Consider the following 18,647-nt stretch of genomic DNA (forward strand, 5'->3'; position numbering starts at 1 on the left):
ACCTTAGTGTGACTATTGTGGAACAACCACGGTGCCACCAGCCTTTCCACCCTCCTCTAGTCACAGCAGCCAACTGGGTGCCCAGAGGGTGCCCTGGACACACCAGGAGGGCTCAGCCCTGTCGCTGGTCCGTCACCCTGCGTGTGGCAGGGTGCAAAAGGGGCTCCTGTGCTCCTGGATGCAGCCTTGGCTCTTCCTGCTGCCCTTAGTCTCTGTCACTAAAGGGGGGTGGTGTCGGCCTTGGGGCCCCAAGCAAGGGGTGACCACCTTGGCCATGCCTGGGACTCACCATCCCTGTTGGGAGTGTTCGGGGTGCAGAGCTTGTCCCTACGGGATTTGTGGGCATCACCTTGCTGGCAGCTCTTGCCTCATCCCTGGCCCATCCTGCCTGACCTCATCAGTTCCCACAGCAGGGTAACCTGCATGACCCTCTGGGATCAGGAAATGCCAGAACAGCTCAGTTTCATCATCATCTTCACCATCATTGCAAGAGGAGCGGCGAAGACCAGCGACCACAGGCACAGGATTTGATGTGGAACTGGTAGTGTGGGAGCAATGAGCTGTCCCACCCTTTCTCTGCAGGGTACCTCTCCCAATTCCAGGTTTCACCCTCTTTTTTGGGATGGGTCACAAAAGGATTCCAGGTTTCCACCTTTTTGCTGGTGGGTTATGAAGGGATTCCAGGTTTCGCCCTTTTTTTTTTTTGTGGTTTTTTTTTTTTTTGTTTTGTTTTGTTTGTTTTGTTTTTTTGCTTTTTGGGTTTTTTTTTTGGGTTTTTTTTTTTTTGTTTTGTTTCGGTTTTGGTTTTTTGGGTCACAAACTATTTCCAGGTTTCCCATTTTTTGGGGGAATGGGTTGTAAAGGGTTTCCAGCCAGAAAGAAGCAGCAGTGGCTGGTACGTGGCAGCTCAACCATGGAATGCTGACAGCCCGGGGACGGATGTGACTGAGCCATTCCCCACATCCACCATGTCCCACATCCCACAGGGCACGGCCAGGAGGGCTCCCCCACCTCATCCCCACCCCTGTCCCTTCCCCTCCCCGCGAGGTGGGGGTACAAAGCAGCACTCACTGAAAGCCGTGACGGCCGGAACCGTGGATCCCGAGGGAGCTGTGGATCCCGAGGGATGGGGTGAGGAGGCCGAGGGTGGCAACACCGAGGGCCACACTTGGCCGGACACACGCCTTTATGGGCCGGACCCGAATGTGGCCACCAGCAGCGGCCCTGCCCGGCCGGCCCAGGCCCTCGGCCTGGCCTTGGGAGCGAGGCCTGGGGCCAGGGCTGGTCGGAGCCGGGGTTGGTTTGTTTGGGGCCGGGGTTTTGGGAGCTGGGGGTGCTTTGGGGCCGGGGTTGGTTTGTTTGGGGCTGGAGTTGGTTTGTTTGGGGCTGGGGTTGGTTTGTTTGGGGCCAGGGTTGGTTTGTTTGGGGCCGGGGGTGCTTTGGGTCTGGAGTTGGTTTGTTTGGAGCTGGGGTTGGTTTGTTTGGAGCTGGGGGTGCTTTGGGGCCGGGGTTGGTTTGTTTGGAGCTGGGGTTGGTTTGTTTGGGGCTGGGGGTGCTTTGGGGCCGGGGTTGGTTTGTTTGGAGCTGGGGTTGGTTTGTTTGGGGCCGGGGTTGGTTTGTTTGGGGCCGGGGGTGCTTTGGGTCTGGAGTTGGTTTGTTTGGGGCTGGGGTTGGTTTGTTTGGAGCTGGGGGTGCTTTGGGGCCGGGGTTGGTTTGTTTGGGGCTGGGGGTGCTTTGGGGCCAGGGTTGGTTTGTTTGGAGCTGGGGGTGCTTTGGGGCCAGGGTTGGTTTGTTTGGAGCTGGGGTTGGTTTGTTTGGAGCTGGGGGTGCTTTGGGGCCAGGGTTGGTTTGTTTGGAGCTGGGGGTGCTTTGGGTCTGGAGTTGGTTTGTTTGGAGCTGGGGTTGGTTTGTTTGGAGCTGGGGGTGCTTTGGGGCCGGGGTTGGTTTGTTTGGGGCCGGGGGCTCCCAGGGGTTGAGACCCTGTTCGGGGTCTCCTGCTCCAAGGGGAGCCCCAGTGCTGGGGGTGCCCCAGGGCTCGGTCCTGCTCCTCTTGGGAGAGAGGACAGCAAGGAGAAAAACATGAGAAGGGAAAAGCTTTCCAACCCTCTGAAATGGGGGAAAAAAAAAAGAAAAAAAGATAAAAAAAGATGGGGAGATAGAAAAAAAAGGGAGGGAAAAAAAAGGGGGGAACAAGGGAAGGGGAAAAATCAAAATTTAAAAAATGAAAAAAGGAATAAAAATAAATGACAAAAGAAAAAATGAAAAAGAAAAAAGTGAAAAAAAATTGAAAATAAAGGGGGAGAATCAAAACAGTAAAATGAAAAAAGCACTTAAGCCAAATTCAAAATTAAAAAAAAAATGGAAAAAATATCTAGGAAAAGAAACTAGATCTGAAAGTCCTTTGAGTGGGTTGTTCCCAGCTCTTCCCTGTCTGAGCTCACTCCCTTCCAGGGGCTGTTACTCTCCAGATCCTCTGTCCCCACAGCAGTGCCAGTGGTGTCCTCCAAAAATTCCTCAGAGTGAGACAGAGCCTTCACCACATTTGTGGGCAAAGGTGTGCCCATAAAGCCCATGAGACACCTTGTCCCCAGCTGTGGCATCTCCAAGGTGTTTTTGGGGGCAAACCCAGGACTGACAGATAACTGCTGATGCCAGGAACACGTCCAGCAGGATCAGCAACCCTGGCAGCAGCCATGGATCTCCACATCCATCCACATCACCCCTGAGGAGCCTCCCCCATGCCCAGGCAGAACGAGCAGACAACAAACACCACCAGGAAAGTGTCACTTTCTTTAATTAAAAATAAAAATAGACAGGAATATGGTTTTCTGTGTGGATACTGGGAAGCAGCTCCGGGCTCTGCACTCCTCTGCCCCGGGGAGATCCTGGGAGCCAGGCTCCAGCACCCAGGGCTGTGCAAATTCACACGGAACAGCCCAGAACTCTCCTTGGCCTCCTCTTCCTCACGCAGAGGTGGCACCAGCACGGAGAGGACAGTCCTCGTAACACGGACTCCGCAGAGGGGAACGGGCAAAGGCAGAGCAGCAGGTGTATTTACAGGTGGGAAACGTTTCAAATACAGCATTTCTGCCCCAGGAGCAAAGCCAAGGGTTTTCCACCCAAAAGCAACAGCGGAAAACCATCCAGGAGCCCCCGGTCCCGTCACGCTTGCCTCGCCTTCTTGTTCTTCTTCTTCTGCTCCTTGAGGGCTGCGTCGTGGGCTTTCCTCTTCTCAGCCAGTTTGTTGGCCTGGGGAGAGAGCCCCGAGACCCTCAGTCAGAGCAGGACAGGGGCTGCAAGCCCTCGGTCCCACCGAAGCTCCAGCTGCACGTGGAGGACGGGCCCCACAGCACCGGGATCAGGGGTGGGACACAGAGAGCCCATGGGGACACAGGGAGCTCTGCCCGCCCGGGGCAGCCTGGGGACACTGGCAGGGACCTCAGCACCTTCACCAGGGACAGGGAGGAGCGGAAGGAGCGAGTGGGTTTGGGAAGAGCCTGCCCCAGGATGCAGGTGAGGGGCCCAGTCTCCGTACCTCGCGGATTTTGCGCTTCTTCCCGAACATGATCTTCTTGTAGAGGTACTTCTCCCTCTTCTTCATCATCATGATGGCCAAGCGCTTCTCCTCACTCTGCTGCTCCTGCTCCAGGCGCTGCTTGTCCTCCACCCGCACCTTCCCCGCCGTCACCTTCACAGGAAGCACCTGTGGGGAGCCAGGGAGCTCAGGATCCCGGGAACCCACCCTCCTTCCACAGGGAAAGGCATTCCCAGCCCTTTCTCTGAGGGCCCGGGAGAGCCACAGCTCTCACAGCCAGGCCCTGACAGGGATGGGAGCTGCAGCTCTTGAGTTGGGGCCAGCAACACCCCTGGAAGTGTTCCAGGCCAGGCTGGACAGGGCTTGGATCAACCTGGGACAGTGGGAAGTGTCCCTGCCCATGGCAGAGGGTGGAACAAGATGAGCTTTAAGGCCCCTCCCAACCCAAACCATTCCATGACCGTTTGAATGTCCCTCCCAACCCAAACCATTCCATGACTGTTTGAATGTCCCTCCCAACCCAAACCATTCCATGACTGAATGTCCCTCCCAACCCAAACCATTCCATGACTGAATGTCCCTCCCAACCCAAACCATTCCATGACTGTTTGAATGTCCCTCCCAACCCAAACCATTCCATGACTGTTTGAATGTCCCTCCCAACCCAAACCATTCCATGACTGTTTGAATGTCCCTCCCAATCCAAACCATTCCATGACTGTTTGAATGTCCCTCCCAACCCAAACCATTCCATGACTGTTTGAATGTCCCTCCCAACCCAAACCATTCCATGACTGTTTGAATGTCCCTCCCAACCCAAACCATTCCATGACTGTTTGAATGTCCCTCCCAACCCAAACCATTCCATGACTGTTTGAATGTCCCTCCCAACCCAAACCATTCCATGACTGTTTGAATGTCCCTCCCAACCCAAACCATTCCATGACTGTTTGAATGTCCCTCCCAACCCAAACCATTCCATGACTGTTTGAATGTCCCTCCCAACCCAAACCATTCCATGACCGTTTGAATGTCCCTTCCAATCCAAACCATTCCATGACTGTTTGAATGTCCCTCCCAACCCAAACCATTCCATGACTGTTTGAATGTCCCAGTGGTCCCAGGACAGGGACACCCCTCAGCAGGGACAGGGGCACCGGAGCTGCCTCCATGGGCTCCCACCTTCTTGCTCTGAGTCTTCTGCTCTTCCATTTTCTGCTCTTCCATCTTCTGTAATTTCATCTCCTCTTCTTTCTCAGACTCATCTTCCTCTTCTTCCTCTTCTTTGTCATTGTCACCTTCCTCTTCCTCCTCTTCTTCCTCTTCCTCTTCACTCTCTTCCTCTGCAAGGAGACACCACCGTTACCCTTGGGATGCTCCAGAGCAGGCGCAGCCCAGCTCCCAAACTCCTCCGAGGGCTCCCAGCACCTGGATTCTCTCCCCTCTGCAGGGCCAGCAGCTTCAGCTTCTCGGGAGGGATGTAGTCACCCTCCTTCTCCGTCACGAAGGGCGAGAGGTGCGGGGGCAGCAGGACCCCAGGGAAATAATCAGCCACGGGCAGGCACAGCTTGGCGTTGACCGAGTCAAAAACCCACTGGGGCTGCAGGTAGTACCTGGGCGGGGCAGAGGGGTCCCACCTCAGGCTCTGGAGCCCACGGGACAGCTCTGGGATGGCTGTTCAGGGGAAGGCCCCTCTGCCCCACCCACCTGCCAACCACCTGCTTGTCCAGGCGGGGCCGGTCGATGATGTGGTGGGTGATGGATGGGTCGGTGGCGTCGTAGGTGGCACCGATGCACAGGGACTTGTCCCAGGACACCTGGCCACCAAAGCACCTGTGGGGAACGCCACCGAGGAGTCAGACGGGCAGGTGGGACCCTCAGGGTCACCTCGCCCACAGGACATCGGGTAGGTTGGCCCCAAAAGTCCTGCCAGAGAGGGAGGCCAGGGCTGCCGAGGGTCTCCTGCCCCCACCACGCACCGGATGACGAAGGCCAGCGGCTCCCGGGGCACCTCCCTGTTGAGGAAGAAGCGCAGCCCCTCAAAGAGCTTCTTGTGCTTCTCCAGGGCCTCCTGCTCCTTCTTCTTGGCGTCCATCAGCTCTGCTGTCTCCTGCTCAGAGCAAAGCCCTCAGCCTCCTCCCCACACACAGCCCTTGCCAAGGAGGGGTCTCAGGAGCTGTCCCCAAGCTGCCAGCCTGGGCAGTGGATAGGATCCCCCAAGGCCAGGGATGAGCCCCCCACCAGGGTCTTACCCCCTCCACTGGGAATTCATCCATCTCCACCTCGTCCTCATGTGGAGCCACTGCCCGGGCCAGGCTGGAGCTCAGAGCTGAGAGCCTCTGCAGGGAGAGGACACGGAGTCACATCCAGGGGTGGAAAAAGGGGCAGCCCCACGGGGGAAGGGGATTTCTCAGAGCAAGAAGCCAGAAGAGCCCGGGCCTGGACAGAGTTCAGCCTCCTCCAGGCACTGTCCCCAGCGTGGGACTCTGAGGGGGTCCCTGGCCATGCAGGGGGAGGCCGGTGGTGCCCGAGGCCAAGCCCAGCTCTGCCCTACAGGAACAGGGAATTTGGGATCAGCCCCTTCCACCCTGCAGGGATCTGGCTCTGTCCTTCTGTGCCACACCAGGAGGGCTGTGGGCAGGACACAAAAGCCACAGTGTCCCCATGGTCACAGTGCCAGCAGTGTCCCTCACCTCCAGGTAGCTCTCTGAATCCATGGCGTACTCCTTGCCCTCTGCAGGCTTCAGCTCATCCTCAGCCTGGCTGTCAATCTGGAGAGGAAAAGGGGTGAGGAAGCAGCTCCCAAAAGCAGATAGCCCACAAAGCTCTCATTTCCACCCTCCCTCCCACCAATCCGGGTTGCCACCGCCCCAGGGTGGGTGGGACGCAGTGACCCCGGGGTGGTGGCCTCACCTTGGGGGGGTACAGCAGGTTCAGGGAGTGGTAGAGGCGGAAGTTGACGAAGCCCAGGAGGGTGGTGTAGAACTCGGTGAAGGTGGCCATGACCCGGTAATCCACGTCTGTGGGGTGCTGCCAGCACACGGGATGGGACACAGGGATAAAGGACTCTCCTCCAGAGGGGCCCATCCCACCCACAGGGAGAAGGATGACATAATATCGCCATTTAGGAAGGGACCCACAGGATCATCCAGCCCAGCCCCTGGCCCTGCCCAGACCCCCAGCAGCCCCACCCTGGGCACCCCTGGAGTGCTGTCCAAAGGCTGCTGGAGCTCTGGCAGCCTCGGGGCCGTGCACATTGCCTGGGGAGCCTGGGCAGTGCCCAGCACCCTCTGGGGGAAGAACCTTTCCCTGAGTATCAACCTAAACATGCCCCAATCACAGAGATGTCACAGCCACCACCAGACCCCGGGCAGGGAGAGCTCTGCAGGCTTCCCCCAGGGTCCTGCTGCCACCCCTCCATGCCTGGATACATGGACCACTTCATCCCACCATGGATGGGGACCCTGGGGTTTGATCCAGGGACTCCCAACTCTTCAAGGTGAAGAGTGCAGGGTATGGCAGAGCTGGACAAGAGCAGGACAAGGAACAATGGCTTCCCACTGCCAGAGAGCAGGGATGGATGGGATATTGGGAAGGAATTGTTCCCTGGCAGGGTGGGCAGGCCCTGGCACAGGGTGCCCAGAGCAGCTGTGGCTGCCCCTGGATCCCTGGCAGTGCCCAAGGCCAGACTGGATAGGGCTTGGAGCAGCCTGGGACAGTGGAAGGTGTCCCTGCCATAATGGAATGGCAACTGAAAACTTTCCAACTGAAAACTTTCCAACTGAAAACATCCCAGGGTTCTATGATTCAGAACTACAAAACCTCAATCCCACTGTGCCCAGCCCTGGAAATCCCGGGAGGGAATGGAGAGGGCCCTGCTGTGCCTGTGACCTGGCAAGGCTCAGGGCAAGCTGTCCCAGCACAGCGGGGACATCCCCGTGCCCGGCTGCCTGGAGGACGCAGCAGAATCCCTCTGGGGAGGCTGCAGGGTCTGACTCATCCCTTCCCTCTGCTCCACCGGCCTCGCTCCCCCAGGTTAATCTTTAATGGCTGAATAAGGATCACGTTATTGATTGAGGACACGAGGAACTGAGGAGCCTGGTACCGGCAGCCTCAGGGGATCCCGAGGTGACAGGAGGCCGTGTCCCCACGTGCCTCTGCAGCCAGGCCCCGTGGTCTGTGTCCCCCGTGCCACGGGGCGGTCCCTCACCCCTTGGTGATCCCCAAGGATCTTGGGGTGATTCCCCGGGCTCTCCCCAGGTACTCACATCGTGGGCGAAGGCGTAGGGGGTGATCCAGGTGATGGGCTGCCCCAGCACCTCTGCCTGGTAGTAGATGCCCTTGATGGAGAGGAACACCTGGCAGGACAGAGGGAGGAAGGCTGCTGTGTCCCTGTCACGCCCTCCGCCAGCAGGAGGTTCCTCAGAGCCCGGGGGACGTGTGACCGGCCACCCCAGAGCCCCCAGCAGCCCCCACCTTGCGCAGGGAGCGGGAGGCGATGACGTAGTTCTGGAACTCCACGGCCAGGCGCCGGCACAGCTGGATGGTCTGGACGTGGCACTTGCCCGTGCGGGGGAAGGTGGAGAACAGGAAGCACATGGACAGGGCATCGTCCAGGTCCCGCAGGGCGTCCACGAACGTGGGGTACCTGTGCCCAGGTGGGGGACAAGGGGGTCACAGCCAGCCCCAGAGTCCTGCAAAAGCTGCTGCGGCTGGGGGAGACTGGAATGGGAACTGTGGAGCAGCCGCCTGCACCTCCCAGCAGAGCCAGAGAGCAATGGAATATCCTGATTTAGGAATGTGTCCCCTCCTTGCTCGCCGTCACCAAACTCCCCAAAGCCTTGGCAGCATTAACCCTTCACCAGCCCTCTGAGGAAAACACACCACAGGGAGAGCAGGGGAGCTCCCTGTGTTCTCCTGGAGCCAGCCCGGATGACTGGGCATTCCCTGCTCTCTCATTCCTTCTTCTCCAACCCAGAAACATAAACTCCACCAATAACTCCAGAAATTACACATGAGTTGGATTCCCAGAGAGAGATGGATGTGGTGAAAGATCAGAGAATCCCAGGATGCTTTGGGCTGGCAGGGACATTAAAGCCCATCCAGTGCCACCCCTACCATGGCAGGGACACCTCCCACCATCCCAGGCTGCTCCCAGCCCCAGCCAGCCTGGCCTTGGGCACTGCCAGGGATCCAGGGGCAGCCACAGCTGCTCTGGGCACCCTGTGCCAGGGCCTGCCCACCCTGCCAGGGAACAATTCCTTCCCAATATCCCATCCATCCCTGCCCTCTGGCACTGGGAAGCCATGCCCTGTGTCCTGTCCCTCCATCCCTTGTCCCCAGTCCCTCTCCAGCTCTCCTGGAGCCCCTTGAGGCCCTGCAAGGGGCTCTGAGCTCTCCCTGGAGCCTTCTCCTCTCCAGGTGAGCACCCCCAGCTCTCCCAGCCTGGCTCCAGAGCAGAGGGGCTCCAGCCCTTGCAGCAGCTCTGGTGCCTCCTCTGGACTCTCCCCAGCAGCTCCAGGTCCCCAGGGCTGGATGCTGCAACCCCTGGCTGCTCAGCCAGGGCTGCCTCACCTCTCCTTGACAATGTGGTCGAGTTTGTAGGTGGGTTTGTTGTCCTTCAGCCTCTCCACAGTGCCCCACTCGCTCTTCCCGTAGGCCTTGCGCAGTTTCCTGACGAACACCTGGGGGGACAGGGGCCGTGGGGGCTCTGCGGCCCAGGCCAGGCCCCAGGGGCCCCTCGGGGGGGACAATCACCTTGTATTCCCGGAATTTGCTGACGATGGGCTCATGGAGCAGGAATTTGATGTCCTTGAGCAGGTAGAAGGTCCTGGGGGCGGTGGAGCCCTTGTTCACCTTCTTCTTGTGCTTGGGCTCGTGGGGGTAAATCCCCTTGAGAATGCAGAGGCGCCTGGGGACGGGAACAGCGCTGGGACGGGGGGCACGGCTCCCCTGTGTCCCCTGGGACAGCCCAGGCCCTTCCCTTGGACGGGGAACCCCAAACTTGGCAGCCTGAAACCCAGGCCAGGCTGCAGGGCCCCCACCCCGAGGGCCAGCCCCAGCACAGAGCCGGCCCCTCTGCTCCCCCGGGGGACGGGGGCGGTCGGCGGGCTCTGGGGGGCACAGCTCAGGGGCTCTGGGCCTGAGGGCACCTCAGGGCTCCCAGGCCCGGGGCGCAGGCCCGGGGTGTTGAGGCTGTCCCGGGGGGAGCTCAGGGGCACCGGGAATCCCGGGGGAGCGGTTCGGGGGGTCCCGGGGCCACCCCTGCACCCACCGCGGGCTCCATCGCCCATCGCCGCCCTGGGGGGACCGGGGGCTCAAGGGGACCGGAGGGTTCGGAGGAAGGGGGTTCGGGGTGCTGGGGGCACCTGAAGGGCAGGGGGCTCCCAGGGACGCACCTGAAGTCGGGCAGGCTCAGCTGCAGCTTCTTCCGCGCCCGGTTCCGGGTGATGTAGTTGGTGGCGGCTCCGCGCTCGTACTGGGGAGAGACGGGGGCGTTGGGGGGAGCTCGGGGGTGCGGAGGGGACCCCCGCAACCGCCCCGGGGCCACCGGGAGCCCTGGGAGCGGAGAGGGAAGAGAGACGGGACCCGGGGGATGGGGGGCTGGAAGGGGGCACCGGGCACGGCCAGCGCGGGGGCAGGAGCGGAATCGGGCACCGCTGCCAGGGAGGGCTGCAGGGGCACGCCACGGCCGGAGGGGCGGCACCGGCACCGGAGAGGGGGGAGCAGCCGCGGACCGACCCCGGGGGGCACGGAGAGGGCAGGGAGCGGGGAGGGAGGAACGGCACGGGGAGGCAGCGGGCCGAAAGGAGGGCCCGGGCAGGGCCCGGTACCTTCTTCTTCTCCAGCCCGCCCATGGCCCCGCCGCCGCCGCCGCCACGTGCGCCCGCGCCGCGCAGGACCCCGCGCTGCCCGCGCCGCGCCTGCGCCCGCGGCCGGGCCTGCGCGCACCCGAGCGGCCCCGCGCGGGCACCGAGCGCAGCGCGGGCAACGAGAGCACCGAGCGCACCGGGGGCACCGAGCGCACCGGGGGCACCGAGCGCAGCGCGGGCAGAGCGAGCGGCCGGGCCGGGGCCGGTGGTAACGGCGGCTCAGTCAGGCGCGCCTCGGGCAGCCCATAGCCGCAGCAGGAGGGGTCCTGCGGCGCAGAGCGCGCTGGGATGTTGCGGTGCCGCGCGGGGCATGCCGGGATGTGGCGGCGGGCCCGGGGTCGGGGCCGCTCGCACACCGGGACCGCGGCCGCGGGTCCCTGCCCGGGCCTGCGGGTCCCGCTGCCCTCCTGTGGTCCCCGCTGCCCTCCTGTGGTCCCCGCTGCCCTCCTGTGGTCCCTGACGCCGCAGCACCGACCGCAGGCAGCGGCCTGGGGGGGCCCACAGCGGGGCGGGTGTTTGGGGAACTCCCGGGCACGGGGGTCTCGGTGCCAGGGCGTCCCCAGGCCCGCCCCCCGCGCTCGGGTGTCCCCGGGCTGACGGGACCTGAGCCCCAGCGGCGCCCCGGGATCCCCTCCGGGCTCGGGGGGTTCGCTTCTGTGGCTCAGGACGCCACGTCCCCCCCGGCAGGGGGAGTTCCACGTCTTGGGGCTCAGGAGCTCCGCACCCCCGGCTTTAGGGGTTGTTTTGGGGGCTTCGTGCCCCCTCCCCGCCTGTCCCGCGGCTCCCGGGTGGGGCTGATCCATGTCCGCTCTCTCGATCCAATCGTACTTGGAGGCGAGCATGGCAATTCTCCTTTCAAGGGGGCCGGGTTTGGCCGGGTTTTCAGCCTTGTCTATTTTCGGGCTGTGGCCGCCGGCGTTGCCCCGAGCAGCGGCGCCTCGGGTCGGGCTGCCCCGGGCAGAGCGTCCCGGGCTGCCCCGGGCAGAGTGTCCCGGGCTGCCCTGGGCGGGGTGTCCCGAGCTGCCCGGGGGTGCCCCCGCTGCCCCCGGCTGCGCCTCAGCCGAGGTTCTGCCCCGTTTGTGCTGACTCGGCCCCGGCGTGCGGAAACGGCCTCTCGCCACGCCTTCCCGTGCTGTCCCCGCTGCCGGCTCGTCCTGCCGCTCCCGGCTGTCCGGCGGGGCTGAGCCACCCCCGTGTGCCCCCGGCCCGCTCCGGCATGGGGCTGCCGCTCGTCCTGCTGCTCTTGCTGCCCGCGGTCCTGCCCGCCCGCTGCTGCGGTGAGTGCGGCCCCGGGCCCCAAACCCGCCCGGGACCCCCGGGGCCGTGGGCTCGCCCTGAGCTCGGGGGGACCCCGAGGAGCGGGGCTGGGGGTGATGAGCCCCATCTCCAGCCCCTCGGTGACAAATTCTCCGGGGCTCGGCTCCGCCCAGCCCAACCCCAGCCCTGCCGTCCCTTCCCCTGCCCGGAGCCAGCCCGTGCCCACCCCTCCCACGGGTCCCTGGGGACACAGGTGCCGCCCTAGACCCCTGCCACCCCCTCGGGTTCTCTGTGCTCCTCTCCACCTCACGTCTCCTTGTTTCTTCCTCTTCTTTTTGCTGGGAAATCTGGAGGTTACGGGATTTGGGGGCGACGCGGAGGGTGTGGGGTGCGTGGATGGGTGGGTGCTGGGGGTGCCTCCCCACCGCGGCCCCACACAGCTTTGGGGGGGCTGTGGAGCTGCAGGGCCGTGCCCCCTCACCTGCGCTGCCTCTCCCGGGCCGGGGCAGAGCCCCCGGAGGGCTCGGCGGGCGCCGTGCGGGCGCTGAGTGCGCGGCTGCTGGGGCTGGCGGGGGACCCCGCGCGGGACCCCGACCCCGCCGTGTACCTGGCCCTGCGCCTGGCCCGCCAGCACGACCCGCGGCTGGAGCAGCGCTACCTGGAGCGGCTGCAGGACGCCTTCCGGCACCCCTACGGCAGGTGGGTGCCCGCGGGCCCCCCACGGGCCTTTGGGGCCGCTCCTGTCGCCCATGCTGACGTCCTGTCCCCGCAGGAGCCTGCAGGGCCGCGGCCACGCCCGGTGGGACGCTGTGCGCAGCACGTAGGTGTGGGTGTCCCGGGGTCCCCTCGAGCCAGGTGACACCTCGGGCGGTGTCCTGGGAGGTGATCGGTGCCTTGCAGGAGCGCGGCGGAGCCCCCGCACACGGGGCGGCTGGCACTGTACCTGCTGGGGCTGCAGGCCACCTGCCCCCCACTCAGTCCACATCGCTCGCTGGTGACATGGCTCAAGTACTCCCTGGAGGAGGACTGGACAGGTGAGAGTGTCCCTGCGGGGTGAGTGCCCGCGTGGCACCTGCACGTCTGGCTGTGAGGCACCAGCTCGCCTGGTGACGCCACACGTTGTCCCCAGGCTCCCGGCAGCAAGGCCACCCCATCACCAGTTACTACCAGTACGGGCTGGGCGTGCTGGCGCTGTGTGTGCACCGCAAGCGGGTGCGGGAGGAGGTGGTCCGGCGGCTCCTCACGGCCCAGCACCATGGAAAGCTCGGGCACGGTGGCAACACCGTGGGTAAGGGCCCGTGGGCACGGGTGGTGGCACCCCGATAGGTGTGTGACTCCGGGGTGACACTGGGGTGTCCCTGCAGACACCGAGGCCGTGGTGGCACTGGCCTTCACCTGCCTGGAGCGGAGGAGGTTGGTGGGGACTGAGATGGCAGTCAAGCTCCGGGTGGCCGCACACGAGGCCAGCAGGAGCATGGCCAAGGCTCAGGGCCCTGACGGCATCATCGGCAACATCTACAGCACCCCGTGGGCCCTGCAGGTGGGTGTCACCTGAGGGGACATCTGGGCTGGCACTGGGAATGGGCATGGGGGAAGTGGGTCTGCAGATACGGGTGTGGGTGCAGGTGCAGATGTGGGTGCCCAGGCAGATGCAGCTGCCATGGGGCAGGTGATGCTCAGCAGTGCTGTGCCCAGGTACCCAACCCTCCTCCCTCTTCCCACCACCTCCATCCCTCCCTGTCCCAGGTGTTCCTGGCCACGGGCAAGTGCCAGACGGAGCCGGCGTTTGGCCAGGCCATGGCTGCACTGCTGGAGAACCTGGCAGCCTTCGGCACCGCCGCCACCATGGCCCAGGTGCTGCCGGTGCTGCACGGCCACTCCTACCTGGACATCGCCTCCATGGACTGTGGGGAGGAGCCAGGTGGGAGCTGGGGTAACGGGATTGGGGTCAGCGCTGGTGTCACCACAGGGGTGGCTGGGTGTCCCTAGTGCTATGGTGGCTTCTCGCAGACACGCTGACACCTCTGGACATGGAGCCCCTGGCTGAGGTGCCGGGGAACAAGACGGTGCAGCTGGTGGTGGAGTGTCCCCTGCCCTGGTGCTACGAGCTCCGGCTCTACGACCGCCTGCTGCCTGTGCCCGCCGCCGCCTCCCTCCTGGACGTGCTCCAGGCGGCTGCTGCGCTGGAACCCCGTGACTTCAGGTATGTGGGGGTCACGCTGTGGTGGCCACGCGTCCTGCAGCTGTGCCCTGTGCCGGGCTCACTCCGGCTCCCAGCGCACAGCTGCCTTGGGAGCAGCTCCGTACCCACACCAGCAGTGCCGAGGCTGCACCCTCGCCCCCCTGACCCCGCTGGCCCACCCCCAGGTTCCACACCCAGGACACCCCCCAGGGCCCCTTCCTGACCGAGGTGCTGGGGCTGGAGGCCCGGCAGGAGAAGCGGAACTACTGGCAGATCCTGACTGCGCCCAACATCCCCCTGCAGATGGGTGAGTGGTGGGTGGGGGTCCCTGGGGAGGTGGCAGGGGTCCCCCACAGCCCTGTGGCTGCTGTCTCACCCCAAACTGTTGTCCCTCTCCCTACAGGTATCGCCGACTACAGACCCCAGGATGGGGAGACCATCATCCTGCGCCTCAGCGAGTGGTAGAGGGTGGGGGGTGATGGCAATGAAACCCCCACTGTGGGGACAGGATCTGCCGGCTCCCTGCCTCCTGCTTTCCATGGGCCAGCACCCCAAATGCTGGCAGGACGAGGGGACACACACAATGCTCTGTGTCCTACAGGTGCAGTGGGACGGGAGCACCAAAATGAGCAGCTCCTCCAGTCCTGGTCCCACTCGGGAACGGGGCAGGCGGCCGCTGGGAGGAGCCGTTTTTGGGGTGTCCAAAGCATTTTTGGGATGGCCAAAAATTTGGGGAGTCTGAGTCAGCGCTGTTCATCCTCAGCCAGCTGGGATCCTCCTCCTCTGTAATCCCCTGGGGGGTACTAAGCCCCCACTGTCCCAGGGCTTGGGGACCGCGGTGCCCGAGGGACACCCCCGGGTTTGCCCAAATCCGCGTGACTCCCCCGGGAGTTTAATCCACCGCCCAAAATCCCCAGGGCAGCGGCGGTTCGGGACCGGGCGATGGCGCCGGGGGCCGGGCGGGGCTTGGAGGCAGCGCCGCTGTCAGCACGGAGCCACCGCAGGGTGCGCAGGCCCGGGGTGGGCAGCGGGCGGGCGGGCGGCACCGCCGGCGGTGCTCCCGGTGCCCGTGCCCGCCGCGCCCCGCCCGCCCGGCAGTGACGCGCTGGCCTCGCCGGGCGGAGCCTCCGCCCTCCGCTCCCGCCATCACCAAACTTTCCGCCGGCCCCGGCCGCCGCCGCCGCCTCCTCGGCACATGGCACCGCCACCCCGGCGCTGAGCCCCGCCAGCACCCCCGGCCTGGGCAACGCCACCGCGGGGAGCGGGGACAGCGCGGCCGCCACCGCGGGGAGCGGGGACAGCGCGGCCGCCACCGCGCCAGCGCCGCTGTCACCGCCACCCATCGCGGGGCTCTCGGGAGGACGGGGCAGAGCGGCGAGGGGCGGCCGGAGGCAGCGGAGCCGGTGCCCATGTGCCCGCGGTCGCGGCGGGGCGATGAAGCCGCGATGAGCGCGGCGGGCGCGGGCACCGTGCGGCCCTGGAAGCCCGACCCGGGGCAGGCGGGCGGGGGGCGGCCGCCGGGGCCGGCGCTGCCGCTGACCCTCAGCGTGCTGGCCTGGCTGGGCACCGGCACCACCATGGCCGGCCTCAACAAGTGGATCTTCGCGGCGCACGGGTTCCGCTACCCGCTGCTGCTCTCGGCGCTGCACATGCTGTCCGGCGTGGCCGTGGGATACCCGCTGGGCTGGGCACGGGCGCCCGGCCCCCGGCCCCGCGCCAGGATCTACCTGCTCAGCCTCACCTTCTGCACCAGCGTGGCCCTGGGCAACCTGGGCCTGAGCTACGTGCAGCTGGACGTGGCACAGGCCGTGGCCACCACCACGCCGCTGGTGACGCTGGTGCTGGGGCTGCTGGGGGGCCGGCGGCCGCACCCGCTGCAGTTCTGGGCCATGGGGCCGGTGTGTGCCGGGGCCGCCTGCAGCATCGCCGGCGGGCTCTGCTTCTCCCAGCCCGGCTGCGGCTTCCTCCTGGCCGCCACCGTGCTCCGCGCCCTCAAGTCCATCCAGCAGAGTAAGTGCCAGCTGTCCCTGTCCCTGTCCTGCATGTCTGCCCGCCCCTGGCACGGCCCCTGGGGCACAGGGGTGCTGGCATCACCCCGGTGCCACTCCCGGTGCGGGGGGTTCTCCCTGCTTGCCCTGCTACTCACCGTGCACCCTGGTGTCACCCCAGCCCCAATGCCACCCCACCCTGTCACTGGTGTCACCCTAGTGCCTTCTTTGTGCTGGTGATACTGCCTGCCCACCCTGGCCACAGTGTCACCCCAACTGTGGTGACACTCTGGCTCCCAGTTTCACCCCAGCCCCGGTGCCACCTGCTGTCCCTGCTGGCCCTGGTGCCACCCTTGTATCACCCCAGCCCCAGTGCCACCCCAGAGCTGCCCTTGCCCCTCTCAGAGCTGTGTTGTGCTTGTGGCCCTGAGGTGATGTGACTTGAGTTCGTCAGTGGTGACACCATTAGTGTCCCTGTGGTGTCCTTGGGCCATGGCGGGTGGAAGTGCCCTGGCTTGGCGCAGTGTCACCCTGCCTGTCCCATCCCTGTGGGCTGCTGGACTCGCTGTGAGTCCCCCCTTCCCGGGGACTCTAGTGACCACGGTGCCACCCGAGCCGTGGTGTCTTTGGCAAATGGCAGCGAGGAGCCAGCTGGAAAGGTTTTGGCTGGGAAGGGAGCGTTTCCTCTGAAGCCTGTGACTTGGGGCACCGTGGGGACAGCTCTGGCATGGGCCCTGTGCCCACCCCGAGGTCTCCATGGCTGTACTGGGGTGCTGTGGGCCCCCAGTGGACACCATTGGTCATCGTGCCACTGCCCTGTCACCTTTTCACCCCCGGTGGGACATGGACAGTGGCCCTGGGGGGAGGGTAGGGGCATGTCTGTGTGTGGCAGCCAGCCCTGCTATGCCTGCTGTCCCCACTGTCCTCGGATGACCTGGAGGGAGGGACATGGGGACAAATGCTCTGAAACGGGCTGGGAAAGCTGCCCTGTCCAACCCTCCCGGTGGCACTCCGACCCCTAACAGGCACCCTTGAAAGTGGACACCCTTGGAATTAGGGCATCCCCAGAGGACACCCCCTAAACCAAGGAATCCCAGAAATGAAGGACTCCTGAACAGAGACACATCCAAACCAGAGAACCTCTAAACTGGGACCCCCCCAAACCAGGGCACCCCCAGCCCATGGAAGGAGCTACCGCCCCCCATTCTCCCCTTCCCAGTGACATTTGGGATCTCTTTCCTGCTCGGTCTCGGGTGGGTGGGTGTCTCCTGTGGGTGCTGGGTGTCCCTGCGGCGGCTGGGTGTTCCCGTGGGATGTCCCACTGACCGTCCCCCTGTCCCCCCAGGTGTGCTGCTGCAGGAGGACCGTCTGGACGCGCTGTCCCTGCTCGGCCTGACGTCCCTGCCCAGCTTCGTGCTGCTGTTTGGGGCGGCCGTGGCGCTGGAGCTGGGCCCCTCGTGGCAGGGCGTCCTTCGCCCCGATGCCGCGCTCTGGGGCTGCGTCCTGCTCAGCTGCCTGGGCTCCGTCCTCTACAACCTGGCCACCTCCTGCCTCCTGTCCCTCACCTCGGCCCTCACGCTGCACCTCCTGGGCAGCCTCACCGTGGTGGGCAACCTGCTGCTGTCGTGGCTGCTGTTCGGCACGCGGCTGGGCGCGCTGGGCTACGCCGGCGTGGCGCTGACGCTGGCAGGGATGGTGCTGTACCACCAGCCCCGGCTCCTGGCCGCCTGCTGGGGCCTGCGTGGGCTGCAGCGGCACCCGCGCCATGAGTAGGGACCTGAGGGGGGGTCGGGGCCAGGAGGGCTCTGGGGGAGCGCCGTGCACGTGTGTGCCAGTGTGTGTGTGACTGTGCACAGGTGTTTGACTCCTCTGTGCATGTGTGTGCCAGTGTTTGAGTCTGCACGTGTGTGCCAGTGTGTGCGACTCTGCACGTGTGTGCCAGTGTGCATGGCTCTGTGTGCACACACAGCTGCTGAGGTGCACAAGTGTGTCAGTGTGCATGGTTGTGTGCATGTGTGTTTTCTGGTGTGCCCAGAAGGGAGTGTACACGTCCTGCTTTGCACAGTGAGCAGGTGTGCTGGTGTGCCCAGCACTGTGCACATGGACGTGCTGACATGCACACGTGTTGTGTGCATATGTGTTGAATTGCACGCTCTTGGGTGTGCACAGCTCTGTGCTTGTGAGTGTGCACAGGCTCTGCAGGTGTGAGCATGGCTCTGTGTGGGACAGGTCTGTGTTGATGTGTGTGACACTGCACACATTGGTGTGCACAGGCTCTGTGTGCAAGCAGGTCTTGTGCTTGTGGGCACGTGTGCATTGCCGCAGGCTGTACACAGGTGTGTACACAGTGTCTGTGTGGCACACGTGTGCAGGTTAGGTGTGCACAGCTCTGTGTGTGTGCAGGTGTGTGCTGCTGGCAGGTACCGCTGTGCACTGGCTCTGCTCATGTCCCTGTGTGTGCACACGGACTGGACATGCCCGGGGACACATGGCTCTGGATACACAGCTCCGTGCATCCAGCTGCTGTCCCATGTGGGAAATCAGACGTGTCTGTGTGTGTCTGTGTGTCTGTGTGTCTGTGTATGTGTCACTACTGAGCTCTGCTGGCTGGAGTGGCCCCTGGCTCTCTGTACACTTGGTTCTCGTGGCTGAACCGAACACCCAGGACAGGGTGGGTGTGTGTCCCCTCTCCTGTCCCCATCCCCACCGTGTCGTGACAATCCCACGGGGCTGCCAGTGGTGCTGCCAGTGTTGTTTTTGTCCCCACTACGCCCCTCAGCCCCCACAGCTGTCCCCACCCCTCCCAGCTCGCT

General features: G+C 64.3%; 3 protein-coding genes and 1 long non-coding RNA gene across 5 annotated transcripts; 3 read left to right on the top strand and 1 right to left on the bottom strand.

Moving 5' to 3' along the window:
* Positions 1–993: 993 nt before the first annotated feature.
* LOC137484960 (uncharacterized) lies at positions 994–2,823 on the top strand. The gene is made up of 2 exons (XR_011005116.1): positions 994–1,131; positions 2,486–2,823. It is a non-coding gene; the product is annotated as an uncharacterized lncRNA (long non-coding RNA).
* PES1 (pescadillo ribosomal biogenesis factor 1) lies at positions 2,777–10,448 on the bottom strand. The gene is made up of 15 exons (XM_068209202.1): positions 10,369–10,448; positions 9,934–10,013; positions 9,293–9,446; positions 9,110–9,219; positions 8,012–8,183; positions 7,804–7,893; positions 6,449–6,565; positions 6,229–6,306; positions 5,788–5,874; positions 5,515–5,645; positions 5,243–5,368; positions 4,964–5,148; positions 4,718–4,878; positions 3,536–3,703; positions 2,777–3,249 (listed from the first exon to the last, which is right to left on the bottom strand). Exons 1-15 carry the CDS (start codon positions 10,390–10,392, stop codon positions 3,163–3,165), a joined length of 1,770 nt encoding a protein of 589 aa, XP_068065303.1. The 5' UTR covers positions 10,393–10,448; the 3' UTR covers positions 2,777–3,162.
* A 1,077-nt stretch (positions 10,449–11,525) lies between these two features.
* Positions 11,526–14,356, top strand: TCN2 (transcobalamin 2). 2 transcript variants are annotated; one of them, XM_068209247.1, is made up of 10 exons: positions 11,526–11,684; positions 12,174–12,363; positions 12,437–12,484; positions 12,565–12,698; positions 12,794–12,952; positions 13,029–13,204; positions 13,411–13,585; positions 13,675–13,867; positions 14,032–14,153; positions 14,250–14,356. In XM_068209247.1, exons 1-10 carry the CDS (start codon positions 11,624–11,626, stop codon positions 14,309–14,311), a joined length of 1,320 nt encoding a protein of 439 aa, XP_068065348.1. In that variant the 5' UTR covers positions 11,526–11,623; the 3' UTR covers positions 14,312–14,356. The 2 variants fall into 2 exon arrangements, with proteins under 2 accessions (XP_068065348.1, XP_068065349.1); XM_068209248.1 differs by lacking the exon at positions 12,437–12,484.
* A 706-nt stretch (positions 14,357–15,062) lies between these two features.
* Positions 15,063–17,688, top strand: SLC35E4 (solute carrier family 35 member E4). Its single transcript, XM_068209249.1, has 2 exons — positions 15,063–15,856; positions 17,180–17,688. The coding sequence occupies exons 1-2, from the start codon at positions 15,256–15,258 to the stop codon at positions 17,605–17,607; spliced, it is 1,029 nt and encodes a 342-aa protein (XP_068065350.1). The 5' UTR covers positions 15,063–15,255; the 3' UTR covers positions 17,608–17,688.
* The last annotated feature ends 959 nt before the right edge of the window (positions 17,689–18,647 follow it).

This window comes from Anomalospiza imberbis, chromosome 18 (assembly GCF_031753505.1).
Source record: "Anomalospiza imberbis isolate Cuckoo-Finch-1a 21T00152 chromosome 18, ASM3175350v1, whole genome shotgun sequence".
In the NCBI taxonomy this organism is placed as follows: Eukaryota; Metazoa; Chordata; class Aves; order Passeriformes; family Viduidae; genus Anomalospiza; species Anomalospiza imberbis.

Excerpts from the sequence above, each read along its gene's own strand:
- PES1 (XM_068209202.1), bottom strand. The coding sequence starts at position 10,392 with ATGGGCGGGCTGGAGAAGAAGAAG. Across the intron at positions 8,184-9,109 it reads GACCACATTGTCAAGGAGAG|GTACCCCACGTTCGTGGACG; the intron begins GTGAGGCAGCCC and ends ACCTGGGCACAG. Across the intron at positions 3,250-3,535 it reads AGAAGCGCAAAATCCGCGAG|GCCAACAAACTGGCTGAGAA; the intron begins GTACGGAGACTG and ends CTCTCTCCCCAG.
- SLC35E4 (XM_068209249.1), top strand. The coding sequence starts at position 15,256 with ATGTGCCCGCGGTCGCGGCGGGGCGATGAAGCCGCGATGAGCGCGGCG. Across the intron at positions 15,857-17,179 it reads CCTCAAGTCCATCCAGCAGA|GTGTGCTGCTGCAGGAGGAC; the intron begins GTAAGTGCCAGC and ends CTGTCCCCCCAG.
- TCN2 (XM_068209247.1), top strand. The coding sequence starts at position 11,624 with ATGGGGCTGCCGCTCGTCCTGCTGCTCTTGCTGCCCGCGGTCCTGCCC. Across the intron at positions 12,485-12,564 it reads TGGGACGCTGTGCGCAGCAC|GAGCGCGGCGGAGCCCCCGC; the intron begins GTAGGTGTGGGT and ends GGTGCCTTGCAG. Across the intron at positions 13,205-13,410 it reads GCACCCCGTGGGCCCTGCAG|GTGTTCCTGGCCACGGGCAA; the intron begins GTGGGTGTCACC and ends TCCCTGTCCCAG.